The sequence below is a fragment of the Hemicordylus capensis genome, chromosome 4, assembly GCF_027244095.1.
Source record: "Hemicordylus capensis ecotype Gifberg chromosome 4, rHemCap1.1.pri, whole genome shotgun sequence".
NCBI lineage: Eukaryota > Metazoa > Chordata > Lepidosauria > Squamata > Cordylidae > Hemicordylus > Hemicordylus capensis.
The window spans coordinates 151,790,211-151,810,096 of record NC_069660.1 but is presented as its reverse complement, the minus strand read 5'-3'; the positions used below and the strand labels follow the sequence as shown (position 1 = coordinate 151,810,096).

The following is a 19,886-nucleotide window of genomic DNA, read 5'->3' as shown; positions in this document are numbered from 1 at the left end:
GGCAGGAGAGGGGGCAAACTCTCACTTACTGCCTATGGGCTTCTCAGAGACATCTGATGGGCCACTGTGTGAAACAGGATGCCGGACTAGATGTGCCTTGAGCCTGATCCAGGATGGCTGTCCTTAATGCATTGAAAGTACAGAATGTCAGTGTTTTAAAGGATAGGGTAATTGGGGAAACTTATCAAAGCACTGTGAGGTGTGGCTTACAAAACAGTTCAGGTGAAAAGTAGCCTTCTGTGTGTTGCAGTCGAGCAGACCACCAACATTAGCAGTGACAATGAGCTGGGTTCATGTGCTCAGCTACAAGTTTGAAAACTGAGCTGAAGTAGCATAATACAGTTTATTAGGCAGCAGATGGCAGGACTCAAGCTCTCATTAGGTCTTGAGCTTATGACCTGAAGGATGTCAGGTGAGTATCCAGGCTGTGCTATAGATCGTTTCCCTCTGAGTTATAGGAACCCTGCCTGACATTCAGAAAACTGTATGTTTGTTGTTTTATATATTGTTGTTTTACAACTTCTTAAGAAGTGATCACTAATATGAATTCACTTCTTTTTGTTTTTCTGTTTAAAGGCTGATCCAGTGTGAAAATGAGGTCGGGAAACTCCTGTTTTTGACAGAGATCCCAGAATTATTACTTGATGAGCATAGTGAAGCCAAACAGAATCTTGTTCTGCAGGAAGCACCCCTTACAGAGCCACAGTTTGCAGACGGGAGCCCAGGACTTAAGTCAGTGTTGTCAACAGGTCGAAATCTGAGCAGCAACTGTGACACAGGAGATAAGCCAATGGTGACATTCAAAGAGAACATTAAACCACGAGAGGTAAACAGAGAGCAAGGCCGAAGCTATCTAGCTAAGGAAGTGGGTAGGGAAAGAAGGGATTATAGCAAAGGAATAACAGCCAATAAAATTGATGGGAAGAAGGACAACAACAACAAGAGGAAGAATGAGACCAAGAAATGTGGCATGGAAAAGATGCAGGAAGCAGGGAAGCAGAATGTGGCAGTACAGGTAAGGCTTTGTACATGGAAAGTAGAGGTGTTATCCCTGAGAAATATTTGATGCAGTCGCTTATGTTGGATAATGCTGCACTTGCAGCAAGGAGAGGATCTCTACACTGTTAACCTCACAATAAGGTAAAGTGTGCTGTCAAGTCGATTTCGACTCCTGGCGCCCACAGAGCCCTGTGGTTTTCTTTGGTAGAGTACAGGAGGGGTTTACCATTGCCTCCTCCCACACAGTATAAGACGATGCCTTTCAGCATAGTCTGGGAAACATATCAGCAGGTATTGGAACCGTCAACTTTCTGTTATTCAAGCATTCCCCCACTGTGCCACTTAAGGTGCTCTATTCTCACAATACCACCTCATTTTTCTGGTCAGAGGGAACAAAGAAATAGCTGTTTTTCCTTCTCTCTTCTCTGGTCCTGGGTGTTCTTGCTTCATTTGAGAAGTGAAATGGAGAAAGGTGAGTGTACTCCTACTACTACTACAATTTTTTAATATACTGCTATTCAACCAAAGTTCTCAAAGTAGTTCTCATAGAAAAATAAACAATATACAGGTGAAACTTGGAAAATTAGAATATCGTGCAAAAGTCCATTAATTTCAGTAATGCAAATTAAAAGGTGAAACTGATATATGAGACAGACGCATTACATGCAAAGCAAGATAAGTCAAGCCTTAATTTGTTATAATTGTGATGATCATGGCGTACAGCTCATGAAAACCCCAAATCCACAATCTCAGAAAATTAGAATATTACATGGAACCAAGAAGACAAGGATTGAAGAATAGAACAATATCGGACCTCTGAAAAGTATAAGCATGCATATGTATTCAGTACTTGGTTTGGGCCCCTTTTGCAGCAATTACTGCCTCAATGCGGCGTGGCATGGATGCTATCAGCCTGTGGCACTGATGAGGTATTCTGGAAGACCAGGATGCTTCATTAGCGACCTTCAGCAATTCTGCATTGTTTGGTCTCATGTCTCTCATCCTTCTCTTGGCAATGCCCCATAGATTCTCTATGGGGTCAGGTCAGGCGAGTTTGCTGGCCAATCAAGCACAGTACACTGTATACTTTTCAGAGGTCCAATATTGTTCTATTCTTCAATCCTTGTCTTCTTGGTTCCATGTAATATTCTAATTTTCTGAGATTGTGGATTTGGGGTTTTCATTAGCTGTACGCCATGATCATCACAATTATAACAAATTAAGGCTTGACTTATCTCGCTTTGCATGTAATGCGTCTGTCTCATATATCAGTTTCACCTTTTAATTTGCATTACTGAAATTAATGGACTTTTGCATGATATTCTAATTTTCCGAGTTTCACCTGTATAAATAAGATGGTCCCCTGTTCACAAAGGGCTCACAATCTAAAAATAAACATAAGGTTGACACCAGAAACAGCCACTAGAGGGATGCTGTGCTGGGGTTGGATAGGTCAAATTGCTCTTCCCTCGCTAAAAATAAGAAAATTGCCACTTTAAAAGGTGCCTTTCTGCTCAGTTAGCAGGTGACTCTTTGCTCAGTGAGCAGCTTTTTCCTTCACAGGAGCAGAGTGTGAAGCAAGATAAGGACTCTCTCTTGCTGTAGGTGCCTGAAAGTGACAACTACAGACATAGAAACCCTTCTGTACATGTGGCTCATTAGTAACAGTGTAACTAGTGAACTGGTCCTACGTATCTGCTGTCTTTGTTTTTAAAGATGTGCCATCTTTTTAAAAATCAAGATGTTATTACTGAATTGGGTTATCCTGTCTTATGCTAGCCAGAGTTTGTAAATAAACTGGGATTATATTGGATGTATTGCAGATAAACCAAGATCCAAAGTAGAATCCTTCCTTCTCATGTATGGCATGGAGATATTGTGTGAAACTAGAATTTAGTCCTGGCTCTGCATGATGTCTGAACTCTGCTCAAGATTTGACTAATCTTTTAAAATGACTTGAATTTTCAGGCTCTTTTAAGGAAAGGTTGAAGTGAACATAACAGAAATTAAGTGAACTTGTAAACTATTACTTGCCTACCCACTGGAGGTGAGTGGTTGTCTGCAGAGAATTCTTATTCACCTGCTTGCTGGAAGTGAATAAGAAGTCTCTCCAGACAACCAGGCAAGGAAGTTTCTGTGAACTAGAAGAGGCTTATTTCAGGTTATTAATGTTTGCCATAAATAACTTGCATTGGTTTGTGCGTGCAGATACCCTAATAAAAACTGTGGTCTGCTAGATTTTGTGGAAACTAGATTTCAAGGCTGTAATCGAGACTATATTGTTTGTAAATTTGGCTTGTAAATGGATCACAAGAACACTTTAGATATCTTTAAAAGAATTTTGTGTAGTGTGTGTCCCATAGTCTGTATATTGGATTTTTAGAATGTGTATCTGAAGAACTTGCAAGACATTTTTTTAACAGAAAATTTGGGTATTGGTGAGCATAATTGCTTAATTGGAATTGTTTATCAGATAGTGGTATTAAAAACTGTTTTAAAAATTTGTGCTTGGTTTGGAAAGAGACCTAACAAAGCACAGTGTTCTCTGAAATGAGTTGTAAATATTTCTAATAAGTGAATGGTTGACACAGCTTTTATTGCTGATACCAGCTGATACTATAGGTTATAGTATAACTAAGGTATGCTGTACTTCCACTATCACTAAATGGACCCAATCGTACCTATGTCTTCAAGGAAGAAATATTCTTAGCAAGGTATATTATGTGCAACAGAGACTGGCATAAGCTTAGCATTAATCTTAAATGATTTAGCTTTCCTCTTGTATCTGAGTGTGGTGTTTAATCTCTAGCTAAGAACCCTTGTCATTCTTCCTTAATCTTCAAATTCTCTTGTTCGGCCACTTGATTCTGCTATTTGTTGGCTAAGTGGCTTAGAAAAATGTAATATTAAAGACTATTTCCATGTAAGAAATCCATCATGTTTTAAGCAGGTTTGAAGTGGCAGTGGATGGTTAGAATAATGGGGCTTGTACTAAAACAAAGCAGTAAGTACTGGGCACTAATTTTATTAAGGCCTTACTTATATAGGTTTTGTAGCAGCTATGTGCAGTAGGGAAGCAGAATCATGCTCATCCACTGTGCATATCTGGCCTGTCTCTTGACACACTGGGCATCTTCAAGTTGGATGTAAAATTTGCATGGGATCTATAAGCATAAGAGTCCAACATACACAGCCCCTAACTACGTTGATTGTGTACAGTGAAAAGGGGTGAGAAAAATTCCTCTACTATACTATTTTCTGGAAAAATTTCAATGCCAAAAGCATATTTCTATAAAATTAACCAGTAATATAACGAATGGATATAGTACTAATCAGGTAGGGCAGTTCCAAAATTTCAGCTTACTCTTCAGATTACTATACCTAGGAAATCACTCTTTTATGCAAAGCTCTTTGGGCATGCCAAAACTGTGTTCATGGTTTAATAGGCCTGTGCAATATCAAATCTGGTATACTGGATCTTGTCCAATATCCCCAGTATCTGATGCTATCAGCTATAATTCCAATCTGATATACGGAAGCCTATATCATTGGAATTATCCAATATTTGGATATCGGAAAAACTGTGGGGGAGATCGGGTCTAAAGCAGACACATGGTCTCCAAGCCAGTTCGTGGCCTGATTTTAAGGGCTGCAAGGGCAAAATCTGGTGTTGGGGAGGGCCCAAGGTAGCCCCTCCCCAGCAAGCACCCACTGCACCAGCCCTTCAACAGCACATGCACAGCTGGCTTGGAGACCATGTATGCCCAAGATGTTCCTGACTTGCTTTTGAAGGGCTGCAGGTGCAAAATTGCAATTTATGAGATGGGGAGCCAACCCCCCCCCCAGGGAGTACCCACTGGGACCATGGGTACTTCCTAGGGGTTTGGCTTTCCTCACCCCACCCCTGATTTCATGCCTGAAGACCTTCAAAAGCAGGTTGGATACATTTCCAAGCCAGCTCCTGACCCGATTGTAAGGGCTGCACATGCAAAATTGGGGGCGTGTAGGTGTCCAAGGTAATCCCCCAGCAAGCAAGCACTACACCAGTTTTCTTTAACCAACATTTTAATATTTGATTGAACCTGGTATCGTCGTATGTGCATAGGCCTAGTTTTCATTGCCTTCATTCTTTTCTTAAAATTCACTCCTTGTATGAGAAAGATGAGCTATTGAATCATTGTGTTGTAAAATATTTACAAGCACTCAAATAAAAACATATTTGCTTGAAAATAACAGTTAAATAACATTTAGTCTGCTTTGTTAAATTTCTTTCCTAATATTTAAATCCCAATACTATTACCTATTGGAGCATTTTCTGAGATGTGTACAGTGAGTAAAATGAATATGGCATACATTTTTTTTAAAGTTGTAAATCACACATGCTAAATATATTCCAATCAATTTACAACATGGGACCTTTTTCTGAAAAAATCCTTCATTTTTCCAATTCAGAATTTTCTAGAAGATCCACCTAACTGGTCATTTGGGTAATGCAAATATTACATTCAGCTTATGGGCATCGAGCATGCTCAGAGGCAAGGCAGTTATTATTGATGTTTGAATGTGATCTCTCACTAAAACTGGCCTCTACACAGAGTGGATTTTTCCAAACTAATGAAAGTTAAGAGGAGTATGCAAGCCTGCTTTCATTTCTTGCACAGGCATATTTTTTCTAGATAGAAATGGTTGAAACCTCAAAGAAGTGTGTGTGTGGTAGGGGAGAGCAGTAGGATATATGTTGGAAAATGAGTCACTATTTAAAAATACTGTGGGCAACATCTAATGAATGTTAGATTAACATGCTGAACATCTTACATGAATGGGAGTCATTCCACTTGCATAAGGTAATAAGAGTTTTAGCAGGTCTCCCTTTCCCTCTTCAGCCCTCTGTGCCACCCACAGTATATCCCTGGGTTTGGGGAGGATTCTCAGGAGCACAGGCAGAAGGAGGAGAGGATCACCAAAAATCACTCCCCTTCCCCTTGTACAAGTAGAACATCTTTCATTCACACAAGTATTACTTGGATGTTGCTCTCTGTTAACATGCAATTCTCTGTATTTGGATGCTGTTGATTTTGATATGGCTTCTAGTGTGTTGAAACTGGGATGCTTCTTGTTTTTGTTATGCAGTAATACAGTAAATCTGGAGTCGGGGTGGAAATACACATTTCAAAGATAACAATGATAGGTTTTAGATAGGAATGAGTAAGACAGCAGGTATAGAATGACAGTACTTAATTTGTAGTTATTTTAACCCTGTTTTATATTTATGTGGTTCTGATGTTTACTTTGTCCCTAGTTCTTATAATGCTGTTCTTTGTATTGACCAGTGGTCATGCAATAAAGATGGGCCTATCTCTTTTTAAGATGGGGAGAAGTAAGCAAAAATAAATGTTTGAATGGTTTGTTGTCTTAGGTAAAATCTCAGACTGAACTGAGGAAGACTCCAGTGTCTGAAGCCAGGAAAACACCAGTAAATCAGTCTCCAAATCAAGCCAGCAACTCCCAGTTCATACCCATCCATCACCCAGGAGCTTTCCCTCCTCTTCCCAGCCGGCCAGGTAAAAACCACATACAGGTGGTCCTAGTTATCTGCAGGGGTTCAGTTTCCGCCAATTTCCATGGATAACAAGACCTTAAGTCAATGGCAATTGCGGGGTTAGGTTCCTGGAGGACAAAAAAGGGCAAAACAATTGAGGCAAAAATTGGTGAAATAACATACAACACCATCCTTTGCAGGTCTGTTTGTCCAGTAAATGCCTGCCCCATTTGCACCAACTTTTTAAAAGGCAAGAAATAAAATGGATCAGATAAGCAAGATGGTGTCTAGAAATGACCTCTGGGGTCATTTCTGCCCCCCTAGAAACTGTGGATAGCCCAAATTTAACCCTTTTTTACCCTGCATATACTGAGGCCGGGTGCACGTGGCTCAACCACGGATACATGATACCATGGATGCCAGGACTGTGTAGAATGAGGTCCACCTGTATCCTCTAAAGTGCCAGTTGCTTTTTGTTAAAATGAGGTAGCCTTGCACATGTACACTCTCCTCTGCAGGAAGAAAATACAGGAAGGATAATATTTTTGTAAAATGTTCGTATTTCCAGACAATTTGAAGGGGTGTAGTTATTTTCTGTGGAAAAAGTGATATGCAAAGTGGCTCTCAATTTCTTATATGTAGAACAATAATCTTGTCAACATATATATGCAGGCAAAACCCTTTAAAAGACATTGCCAAGAGTATGCTGGGCTTGTCTCATGGGGCTGCAGGCTCTCATGTTCCCTCTTCCTGCTGGGAGAGAAAAAATGGTTTACTGAACTGGAGAAACCCTGGAGGAGTCCCTTGAATCTGCAAAATGAAATCCTCTTTAAAAGGTGGGGTCAGTAGAGGGAGCCAAAAAACAACTCGTTGTCTGGCCCGGGGCATTCCCAGAGGGAGTAGAAGATGACTCGGTACAAGGCAGCTTCCTATGCTCTGCTTTAGAAAGTGGCTTCTTGTTTTTAAATGCATGATTATGTATTTGATTGGTTTGTGTTTGTGTTTGTGTGAAGGCTTTCCACCTCCAGCCTACGTTATTCCTCCTCCTGTGGCTTTCTCTATGAGCTCGGGATACACTTTCCCAGGAGGCGTTTCTGTCCCAGGAACCTTTCTTCAGCCTGCAGCTCACGCACCTGCAGGAAACCAGGTGCAAGCTGGGAAGCAATCCCACATTCCTTACAGCCAGCAGCGGCCCTCTGGACCAGGCCCAATGAACCAGGGACCTCAGCAGCCACCATCCTCTTCTCAACAGCCGCTTGCATCCTTACCAGCTCAGGCAACAGCACAGTCTGCAAGCCAGTTACAAGTCCAGGCTCTGGCCCAGCAGCAGCAACAACAGTCTCCTACAAAAGCTGTGCAGGCTTTGGGGAAGAGCCCTCCACATCACTCTGGATTCCAGCAGGTGAGCTTTAAGCAGGAGTGGGAAATGCTAGCAGACCCAGAGTTGGGCCTCGATCAGACTGTGGACCTGAATCAAAATTCTGATCAGGAAAAGTATAAGTTTAGAGCATTCATTATTTGATCACAGAAGAGTGCTGAAAGGGACCAATATTTCAGAATGGAAGGAGAGAAGACAGCAGGAATGACAAAGCAGGAGCATAGTTGGGGGCAGAGTAGTGTAGGAGCCCTTCCGTTTTGTCTGTCCCAGTGCACCTGACGCAATGTCTTGCTTAATCTTTTTAAACTTCTTGGAAACGTCCCCTAAAGTTCTCTTTAAATCTGGGATGGCTAGTCTGTTGAACATTTAGGCTGATGTTCTTAGCACTTGCATTCACAAGGAAATTTGGGCGCATGCAGCTTCTCAAACTTCAGCACGATGCCTTGTGTGGAGGGGGCGGGTTCTGTCTGCTAAAATATTTTCCAGTGTTCCCCACTGAATGTGAATAATCATGAGGTCTAAGAACTTGGTTTTTATTTTGAGAGTAATAGGCTGGCAGTCTCTGTTCAGTGATGCACAATGTGCAGTAAAAGAGCTATGAGAGAAATACGAGAATATCAATTAAAAGTACAGTATAATAAAACATGAGCTATGGACTCGACTGCTCCATCTCCACATGGGCATACCTGTTCCTCATAAGGAATCTGCCTAAACCTACCCTCCAGAACTGCTGACGGGAGAACATTAAAACGTGCCAACAAGAACATTCTTCTATACTTGGGCACTGTTACCATGCTAAATTATTTGGCTGGTTTGGCGTTATATATTTGGTTCCCAAGGTAGAACTTATTTGTAACATAACCGATCGTTTTGGTGTGTGATAGATCTAATTTAGTATGTTTGACTGACATTTTGTGTTTACTAAATAGATATACATGAAGGCAGGTTGAGAGAGATCCAATAAGTATACTGAATGTAGTTTAAATGTTTAGTTAATTCAGAGCTTTGCTTGGAAATTATTGGAATACTTTTAAGAAAAAACATTGTTTTCAATGCCTTTATTTTAGCACACCCAAAAAATCCTTTAGGAGCACAAGAAATTACATTGTTACAACTTTGAAACTGCCCTATTTGATATTGTATCAGCTTATTATGTTACTAGTTTTTATTAAACAATGCATTTTTCGAAAATGGAGAACTTTCTATTGGAAAAACATAGCTGTGACAACACTTCTATTGAATAGTTTCTATACCAGAAAGTAGGTAACTTGCTATTTTGATCTGGTTGCTGGAAACCTAAACTGATCACTTATTCAGAGGCTGTTGAGGATTAAATTGAAAAATTGTTATACTGAATGCAGGTGTGTCTGTTCTTAGTATTCCCAGGTGGACTCATCCAAGCAGCTCTGGAACCCTCCTCAGGTCCAAGGCCCATTGGGGAAGATCATGCCTGTGAAGCAGCCCTACTATCTTCAGAGCCAGGACCCCCTAAAACTGTTTGAACAGTCATTGCAGCCTCCCCTTCTGCAACAGCAGCAGCCTCTGGAAAAGAAAATGAAGCCTTTTCCCATGGAGCCATATAACCAGAATCCCTCAGAGGTCAAGGTGCCAGAATTTTACTGGGACTCCTATGGCATGGCTGATAACCGCGTTGTGATGGCACAGCAGCAAGCTAATATGGACCGCAGAGGGAAACGTCAGCAAGGAGTCTTCCGCCCAGAGCAGGATCCAGTGCCTAGGATGGGTTTTGAGGTAAATGTGCTTCTTAGCTGATGAAGGCAGAGTGTAGGTGGAGAAGAATAGTGTCCTCTGTACCCAAAACTAATTTAGCCCGTGGCACTTTGTGGTGATTCATGGGGCATCAGGGCAGGTAGGGCACTGTGTCTCATTGCCATGTTCTGTGTTTCAGACCTCATTCAAGAGTATCTATGTTTCTGGTTCTGCACCTTGACTGATATTAGATACACATGCCCAGGATAGACATACCCCCTCCCTTTAAGTAAAAGTGCTTAAATCAGGGCTGAGCCAAAATAGCTCGATCCAAATACACAGGCTATGAATTTTAGAGGGAATAATTGGGCAAATGGGAGACAGGGGCGGAGCCACCCAAGAACCCTGGCTGCTGCCAATCAGGGGCTGCTCCTGGCGCCCCAGCCACATTCCTTGCGTCAGACACAGGGTGTGCAGCTTCACTTGCAAATGGGGCTGTGTTCCCCGTTTGAGAGGAAATACTGGCCAGTGCTTCATTCGCAGTGTGGCTGGGAGCTGCTCTCCCTGCCTTTAAAGGCAAGGAGAGCATTCATAGCCGTGCTGTGAACGGGGCACAGCTTCACTCACAAAGACACACACCCCACCCCATTTGGGAGCAAATACCAGCCAGTGCTACATTCATGGCGTGGCCAGGAACGCTCTCCCTTTAAAGGCAGGGAGGGTAGCTACCAAAACGCAACTAAAATTTAAGCAGTGGAAACAGCAGAGAGAAATCAAATTAAAATCCTCAGTACATAACCAGAAATAAACCAGCAAAACAAACATGGCGCATAAACCAATTCCCACTACCCCCATCCCAGAAGCCAGTGAGTTTTCACACTATGTTGAAGGCCAGGTGAAAGGGAACTTGGGTGGATGTAACAAATTTGCTGGAAAGCAGAACTAGACACTTCCAGAAACTGGACCTGGTACCACTTCAAATCTTCCCTCCTCTTCTCTGTAACATCTAGTAGTAGTGCACAAAAGATGGAGCTGGAGGCAGTGAAACATCTGCATTTTCTGAACAGTAGTAGTCAGTCAGCAGTGGCCATAACAGCAACCTTATTCCTTTTCCTCCTCCTGGCATGTGTTCAGTTTAAAGCATGGCCCCATTTCACATCTCCTTTCTCCCCACTCCATCCCCCTGGATCATCCAGAGAGAGTAGTATGGTACAGGAAGCTTGACTCTCACTCAAAAGGGTCAGTGAGAGCAAGCAAAGCCACTGTCAAATAGGACTGGCTATTTGGCACAGACGACATGCTGAATGTTGCACCTGACTGGCTGGAAAAATGCAAGAAAGAAAAAGCCTGGTGCAGGTAAGAAGCTAAAAAGTGACACGCTGCTGCTGAAAGGGCAGTGAACACCAAACAGGTGTGTGAGAGAGAAGCTTTAGTGGGCCTTTTAGAGAATATTTTCCTCTTAATGCCATGACTGCTTGAGAACATTCAGTATAGTCCTAGTTTATATGTATTTAGATATAAAGACCAACCATAACATGTTCTTAAGATGCTGGTTTTCTCTGCAGCTAAATGAGAAGCTCCTTCCCATAGGCTCCAGAAGGCAGATGCTTTAAGAGCCTGGGAAGGAGAACCCCGCCTTTTTCTCTTAGTCTTGCATCCTGGTCCAGAGAGAGCCTTTTTTTCTTCTCTAGGCAAACCTTCTCATCTGGATAGTGGTTCCAGACACTCATAATGATTGGGTTCTGCGCTTGCGCAGACCACACTTCGGATAGAATTCTTTAGTTCCTCACGACACCAACCGCCTGCAGCACGTGACTGCAGCTTTCTTAAACGGTGGTTAGGCATCCCTTTCCTCAGTTTCTTGTTGACTGCCTTAGCGCTCACATCTTCGGAAATGTTTTTAGTGCTCCTCAGATTATTCCTTTCAAATATTTCTTTGTTGACGACTGGCACGGACTTTGACAATTCTTTTGGACAATCCTTAAATACAGCGACAGATTAAAAAAGAAAAAATGGGGGGGGGGGAGGACCTGGAACGGATATTGGTTTCTCTTTCGCTTTCCCATACGCGGACTTGTATGCAGCAGCTTTGGAAAAGGACAATGACTTGGAACGGACAACGGACTTCTCTCGGACGACGGACCTATACCTCAGAGTACAGTAATCTCCCAGTCGCTTTCCTATGAGTACCGAGCGGAATAAGACGAGAGAGAAAAACCACATTTAAAAGGTGCTGGGAGTGCTGTGGGAAGATTCCTTCCACTGATGGGCATGAACTTTTCCTATTTTGCTTAGGAGAGGCCCATAGTACTTCACAGTGCTCAGTCTGCTCGACCTTTAATAAGCAGACTCTGAAGAACTGAGCGGCCCGCCTTAAAGTGGCATTGTTAGAGCAGGCACTGCTGCCTAAGTGCCGAGAGACCACGGCGTGGAGATCTGCTGAAATGCAGTCCAAAGGCCTAATCTAATCCAAAGGCCACTACTAAAGTAGCCTCGACGTCGACGGGTTCTACGTCGGGGGCACCCAAGCTTTCAAGAAGCCAGAAGGCTCGGGAACAGCCCCAAAGAGGAAGGTTTTGGCACCGGAAAAGGAGCCTCGTACAAAGAAGGCTAAGCATAAGCATACTAGCAAGGAGTCGGGCTCCGAGCATACTCCTTCCCCATAGGGCCTTCAGGTCTATCAAAGCTCTCGACGTCGAACACAAACCTGTCAGAGCCCTTGACGTCGGGCTGCTTCGCTCTCTCTGGCACGCACCCTGAGACAGTCCCCAATGTCGGTACCAAGCGCTCAATCGAAGTCGACTCAGCCAAAGTCGAGAAAGTTGCCGTCAAATGACATGACGTCAACGAGCAGGCTAGCCTCTTTATCACAGTCGAAGGAACCCACGATGCTGACGCTGACAGCGGATTCAGCCCCGGATACGGCTTCAGTAGCACCAATACAGGAATACACAATGGCTTCCAACATGTCTATGGGAACCCATGACACCGTACTCGACGTCGAGGAAGATGGATTGGACACAATAGCAATTCAAGACACCAACCTTGACGCCGACATTGAGCTCGAGTCCAAGGACAGACATCATAGGGAAGAGCTTGTACACTGCACTGACATCCCGGATGACACACTTCACCACATGCTACTGTTGGAAGGAAACACTTCCATCTTCACATACCTTTCAGGGATTCGACACCCATCCCTAAGATGCCATCCTGCACAGGGCCTACTACTCCTGCCACAGGTATCCTCCCTCAGGACGAATGGCGAGAGACTTACACTGTCTCTCCTCAGGAGTATTCACTCTTCAAAGAATGGCTTAATGAAAGAAATCAGCCAAGCCCACGGAAACAACTGAAGGAGTCTGCAGTTCAGACTACCGCTCTTAACAACTTCACACAGGATGGTCTGTCTTCAGGCTGGGGAGCCACCAAATTCAAGACGTCCTATCATCACGATGAAGTCTGTCTCTCTGCAGACTACTTTGCCACAATCAGCACTAGCAGCAAAAGAACGGTTTTGCTTCAAACGACCCCTACCTTCCCAAGACGTGAAGAGCCTCAGTTGGGCTCCATACCACACACCAGGACTGGCCGGGCAACGGTTGTTACTCCTGCTTCACCCTTGCAGAGGAAGATGAGGAGAGTGACAACTACTCTTCTGACAATACAGAACCGGATGCCCCAGAAGATCCTGCATTACCTGACGCTACGGATGATGTCACTGCCATTCCATCAATTTCCCCAAATGAGGAAATGAAAGGGTATCACCAACAGGTTGCTGAAATGGCTCGCGTACTAGGTCTCGATATACAACAGAAGTCACTGGACCTGGATGACCCAGTGTACAACATGATGATCAAGATGTCAAGTCTGCAACCTGTATATCTACCAATGTTACCCCACATTTCCAGGGCAGCAAAATCTGCTTGGGAGGTTCTTACCTACCGAGGAGGTTCTTATTCCTACCTCCAAGCGCTTGGAAGTATTATACTGTATCCAAGAAGAAGGCAATGAATATTTAATTAGGTATCCAAAGCCAATTTCATTGGTAATAGATTGCGCAATTACGTCTAAAGGGAGCAAATGACATTCGACACCATCCAACAAAGGACTTAAATTGGACCTCCTGAAGAGGCGCACTCGACGGCATGCCTATCTATACGAATTGCAAATTATATAGCATGCCAGGTGAAATACACTCACTCCCTGTGGGAGGCACTGTATGATGAGCGGTCAACCCTTGACCACACAGAATTCATCAAGAAGTTTGAGCGCACAACTACTACTACAAGGCAGCAGTTGGCAAACGCAAAACATCTTGTGGAATCGCTGAGTCACGTACTCTTACCTCCTCAATCATACTTCGCCGCCATGCATGGCTGAGGGCCACTCAACTTCAGCCTGACATGAAGGAACATGTTGCGCATTTGCCCTTTGCAGGAAAAGGTCTGTTCTCGGAGGACATGGATACCACCATGGAAGAGTGGAAAAAATCAAAATTGACAGTGCGGTCCTTTACCAATCAAAGATACAATAACTCCAGATACCAATCAAACCAACGTTATCAACCCTATCAGAGACGACAAAATTATTAGCGACAGTCTGAGCGGAAAGACTACTGGTGACCGTACCAGTGTTATAACGAGAGTAACTGGCTCTATCCACCCCCAGCACAGTACCTCCAGTGACTGTTGTTGGTGTGTATCTCATGTTTCTTTTTAGATTGTGAGCCCTTTGGGGACAGGGTTCCATTTTATTTATTTCTTATTTCTATGTGTAAACCGCCCTGAGCCATTTTTGGAAGAGTGGTATATAATAATAATAATAATAATAATAATAATTGTTGCTGCTGCTGCTGCTGCTGCTGCTGCTGCTGCTGCTGCTGCTGCTGCTGCTGCTGCTGCTGCTGAACTGTTTCAAAATCAAAACCAGGCAACCTCCCCTTTGCCTTCACATCAAAAACCCAAATGCCGTTTAACAGAAAAGCAACAAGAACTAAAGCAAAAAATAACTGAGCACATGAACCAAACAACCACCAGGGTTCGACTTCCAGCTCTAAAAACAGTTGCCAAAAAACAACTTGCTCAGGTATTAAAAGATGTCAATGCTGCACTTGCAGAAATAACAACCAATAATTTGCAAGAAACAAACCAACTAATGTACAGTGCAGCAACAATAACAACACAAGAGCTCGGATATAAGATCAATGGACCTGTCAAAAAAGAAAGAAGTACATCACCTAAATGGAAGATTAGATTAGAAAATAAAATCTCCAGGCTTAGATCAGATGCTAGTAAATTGAAATATATGAAAGACAAGAAGCTGAAGAATGAAAACACCAAACAGTATCTGATCCAAAAATACCACCTAGATTCAAGGAGAATTAGAGAAGTCCTGGAAATAATAAAGCAGCAAATAACAGCAGTGTCTGAAGATTAGCAGATATGAAGCCAGAATTACACAACACAGGCAGAATCTCCAATTCCAGTTTAACCAGAGACGTTTCTACCAAAGTATAGAAGGAGAAACTGCAAGAAACCTAGAAACACCAAATAAAGAAGAAACAGTGCATTTCTGGGGGAAATAATGGGACAATCCAATAGATTATAATAAAAAAGCAGGCTGGATGAAAGAGGTCAAAAAATGTAAACAACAAATGCAAGATCTAATTACACCAGAATTAATAAGTGAGAGAGCAAAGAAAATTAAAAATTGGACTGCGCCAGGCGACGATGAACTGCTTGGCTTTTGGCTTAAACACCTAACAAGCCTTCATAAACAACTATCAAAACAGTTCAATCACATTTTGCAAGGAGGTGATATTGAACAATGGCTAACAACTGGGAAAACTCATCTCATCATGAAAGACCCAGCAAAAGGTGCAGTTCCAAGTAATTATAGACTGATAACCTGTCTGCCAACCATGTTCAAATTATTAACTGGAATAATAGCAGATGAAGTGATGCAACACTTATTAACTAACAAACAGCTTCCAGTTGAACAGAAAGGAAATTGTCTGAACACCAGAGGCACAAAAGACCAGCTGCTGATTGACAAAATGATTTTAGAAAACTGCAAGAGAAGAAAAACAAATTTAAGTGTTGCATGGATTGACTACAAGAAGGCCTTCGATTCATTGCCTCACACATGGATACTAAAATGTTTAGAAACAACTGGTGTCAGCAAAAACATTCAGATATTTATTAAAAAAAGCAATGAGCATGTGGAGTACACAGTTAACAATCAGTGGTGAGACACTTGGACAGGTTAGCATTAGAAGAGGCATTTTCCAAGGGGACTCACTATCCCCTCTGTTGTTTGTAATCGCCATGACCCCACTTTCACAAATACTAAACAAAACAGGCCTCTGATACCAAACATCTAAAACATCAAGTCAAATCAACCATCTGCTGTACATGGATGATCTGAAGTTGTATGGAAAGTCCCAGTCAGAAATCGAATCACTGCTAAACACTGTCTGTATATTCAGTAGCAATATAGCAATGGAGTTTGGACTAGACAAGTGTGCTGCATTAATAATGAACAGAGGGAAAATAACAAAAACAGAAGGAATAGAACTGCCCAATGGAAGCAACATCAAGAACCTGGAAGAACAAATACTTGGGCATTCTCCAGGCTGATAACATCGCACACACTGAAGTTAAAAGAAAAATTGGAAATGAATACATCAGGAGAGTTAGAAAAATCCTCAAGTCCAAACTCAATGGCAGGAACACCATACAAGCCATAAACACCTGGGCTATACCTGTTATCAGATACACTGCAGGAATAATAGACTGGACCCAGGCAGAGCTAGAGACACTAGATCGTAAGACCAGGAAAATAATGACCATCAATCATGCTCTGCATCCCCTCAGTGATGTAGATAGGCTCTACCTCCCTCGCAGCTCAGGTGGAAGAGGAATGCTGCAAGTCCATCAAACAGTAGAGGAGGAGAAAAGAGGCCTTGAAGAATATATAATGGGCAGTGAAGAAGATGCACTTAAAAAGGTGGAAATATAAGTGGAAAATCAGACTTCACCAAGACCTGGCAATGGCTTAAGAATGGCAACTTGAAGAAAGAAACAGAGGGTTTAATACTGGCTGCGCAAGAACAGGCACTAAGAACAAATGCAATAAGAGCCAAAGTAGAAAAATTCACAACAAACAGCAAGTGCCACCTTTGTAAAGAAGCAGATGAAACAGTGGACCACCTAATCAGCTGTTGTAAAAAGATCGCACAGACTGACTACAAACAAAGGCATGACAAGGTAGCAAGGATGGTACACTGGAACATCTGCAAAAAATACAGGCTACCTGTAGCCAAAAATTGGTGGGACCATAAAATTGAAAAAGTTGTAGAAAATGAAGATGTAAAAATATTATGGGACTTCCGACTACAAACAGACAAACATCTGCCACACAATACACCAGATATCACTGTAGTCGAGAAGAAAGAAAAACAAGTGAAAATAATTGACATAGCAATACCAGGAGATAGCAGAATAGAAGAAATAGAAAAAATCACCAAATACAAAGATCTACAAATGGAAATTGAAAGGCTGTGGCAGAAAAAGACCAAAATAATCCCAGTGGTAATTGGCGTCCTTGGTGCAGTTCCAAAAGACCTTGAAGAGCACCTCAACACCATAGGGGCCACAGAAATCACCATCAGCCAATTACAAAAAGCAGCTTTACTGGGAACAGCCTGTATTCTGCGACGATATCTATAACAGCAACAACATTGACAATAAAATTCAGCCATTCTAGGTCCTTGGGAAGGACTTGATGTCTGGATAAAACAAACCAGTCAATAACACCTGTCTGACTGTGTAAATATATAACAACAACAACAACAACCGACGCCAATTCTGGACTAGGAACAAGAACAACCAGTAGGGCTGCAACAAAGCGGCACAATAGCCAAAACAACAACTTTGATCGGCAGGAGAGCCCACTGACCAGCAACATCATGGTCCCATCACCCCACAAAACCAGCAGCAACTTGTGCTCAAGGAACAACATCTACTTGACGCATGCCAGAATTACCATCAAACTGGCAAGCCGTGCCCTAGCATGGCACCTTATAACATCAGACCAGTGGGTCCTGAGAATAGTTACAACCGGCTATGCTTTGGAGTTCAAGGAGCTCCCCCCATTTATGGGCATAAAACTCACTCCAGAGACTCCCAATTCTGCAGGAGGAGGTGGAGCAGTTACTGCTCAAAGAGGCGATATCTCCAGTGCAGTGGGCTCAAGCCAATGCGGGATTTTATTCCCGATACTTCCAAATACCCAAGCGGGACGGGGGTATACGCCCCATAATGGACTTACGCTGGCTCAATCAGTACATCAAAGTACAAACCTTCTGGATGACAACGTTGCAAGCCATCCTGCTGCTGCTCCACGAGGAACAATGGATTGCAACGCTCGACCTCAAGGATGCATGTTTCCATGTCGGCATACAACAGAGCCATTGAAAGTATCTCTGCTCCACCCTTGGAACTCAGGTTATTCAATACAATGTACTACCCTTCGGGCTGGCGACAGCTCCAAGAGTTTTCACCAAGTGCATGGCTGTCATCGTCACTCACCTCAGAGTGCTAGGACTCTCGGTCTACCTGTTCCTCAACGACTGGCTCCTCACAGCCAAAACCAGGCAACAACTACACAACGACATAGAAGTGGTCAAAGTGTTGTTGACGGATTTGAGTATCCAAATCAATTGGAAGAAGTCGCACTTAGTACCGGAGAGAAGTCTTCAGTATATCGGGGCATGCCTCGATATGCTACAACAGATGGCATATTTGCCAGAGGAGAGGTACCAATGCATATGCACCCTGATATACGATTTCCATTCAACTCCACCACAGCCGGCAAGGTCCATTCAAGTACTTCTGGGCTTGATGGCATCCTGCACCACCACCGTACCATATGCAAAGTTAAGGATGAGCACTCTGCCACTGTGGTTTCTTCGCTCATTCCTACCCATGATCGATCCTCTGTCCAGGCGTCTGTTGATACCCAAAAAGATACTGCTAACATTGCTTTGGTGGACAAAGACAACTCATCTCCTGAGACGTGTACTGTTCAAGACTCTGGTACCATTGTGCATGCTAACAACGGACGCTTGCATGAGGGGCTGGGGAGCTCACATGGGGGATTGGACTGCGCAGGGCATCTGGTCCCAGAAGGAGGCTCTGTTACATATCAATTTCCTCGAACTACTTGCAGCATTCCGGGCATTGCAAGCCTTGCAGGATACTATATCAGACACTGTGGTCCAGTTGCAGATAGACAACACCACAGCAATAGCCTACATGAACAAACAGGGTGGAACAGTTTCTCGAGCTCTCTGCAACCTCAGTCTCCAGATATGGAATTGGTGTATCCCTCGAGGTATTCACTTACAAGCGATACACATCAAGGGCATCCTGAACTGTTTGACGGACTCGCTGAGCAGGGAAACAGTGTTATATCAACACGAGTGGGAGATGCACTTGGAGATACTGCAAGATCTGTTTGCGAAGTGGGGACGCCCAGAAGTAGATTTATTTGTGACACAGCACAACAAGAAGTGCAATGTGTATTGCTCCAGGATGGGACAGGGCAATTATTCCAAGGGCGTCGCCTTTCAATTTATGTGGAGAAAGAGCTTATTCTATGCATATCCGCCAACTCCACTTCTCCCACATGTGATAGCCAAACTATTACAAGAACACACTTGGGTAATTTTGGTAGCTCCGTGGTTGCCAAGGCAACCTTGGTTCACACAGCTACTCAGACTATCGATGAACATGTACATACGTCTCCCCAAGTGGACAGATCAGCTTTCTCAAAATCGAGGCCAGATAGTACACCCCACTCTATTAGTGCTCAATCTGACAGCCTGGAGGATAGGCTTCTGAGAAAGATCTTTCTAAATACTCAAAAAGCTTCTACCAGAAGGAATTACAGAGCAAAATGGTGTAGGTTCTGTGTGTATGCTTGAGAACATCATTTCTTGCCAAAGGAGGCAGAACTAAAGGAGGTCCTCCTTTATTTGACCACTCTAAAGAGAGGCGGCTTGGCTAATGTCTCCATTAAGGTACACATGGCTGCAATATCGTCGCATCACGCGGGGTGGGATGGTAAGACTGTCTTCACTCACCCAAGATGTAAAGACTTCCTTAAAGGAATCAGCAATGTATATCTACTGTAAAGCGCCCAGTAGAGAAATGGAATCTCTCTTTAGTGCTTGGTGCTCTCACTGAGGGCCCT

General features: G+C 43.2%; 1 protein-coding gene across 3 annotated transcripts in view; it reads left to right on the top strand.

Annotated features, from left to right (window-relative positions):
* Positions 1–19,886, top strand: part of SMG7 (SMG7 nonsense mediated mRNA decay factor) — a 122,041-nt gene that overhangs the window by 79,716 nt on the left and 22,439 nt on the right. For all 3 annotated transcript variants that reach the window (XM_053245812.1, XM_053245813.1, XM_053245814.1), the window contains 4 exons: positions 577–1,015; positions 6,416–6,560; positions 7,552–7,940; positions 9,294–9,668. In XM_053245812.1, the coding sequence (XP_053101787.1) occupies positions 577–1,015; positions 6,416–6,560; positions 7,552–7,940; positions 9,294–9,668 (1,348 nt within the window). The remainder of the gene's footprint in view (positions 1–576; positions 1,016–6,415; positions 6,561–7,551; positions 7,941–9,293; positions 9,669–19,886) is intronic.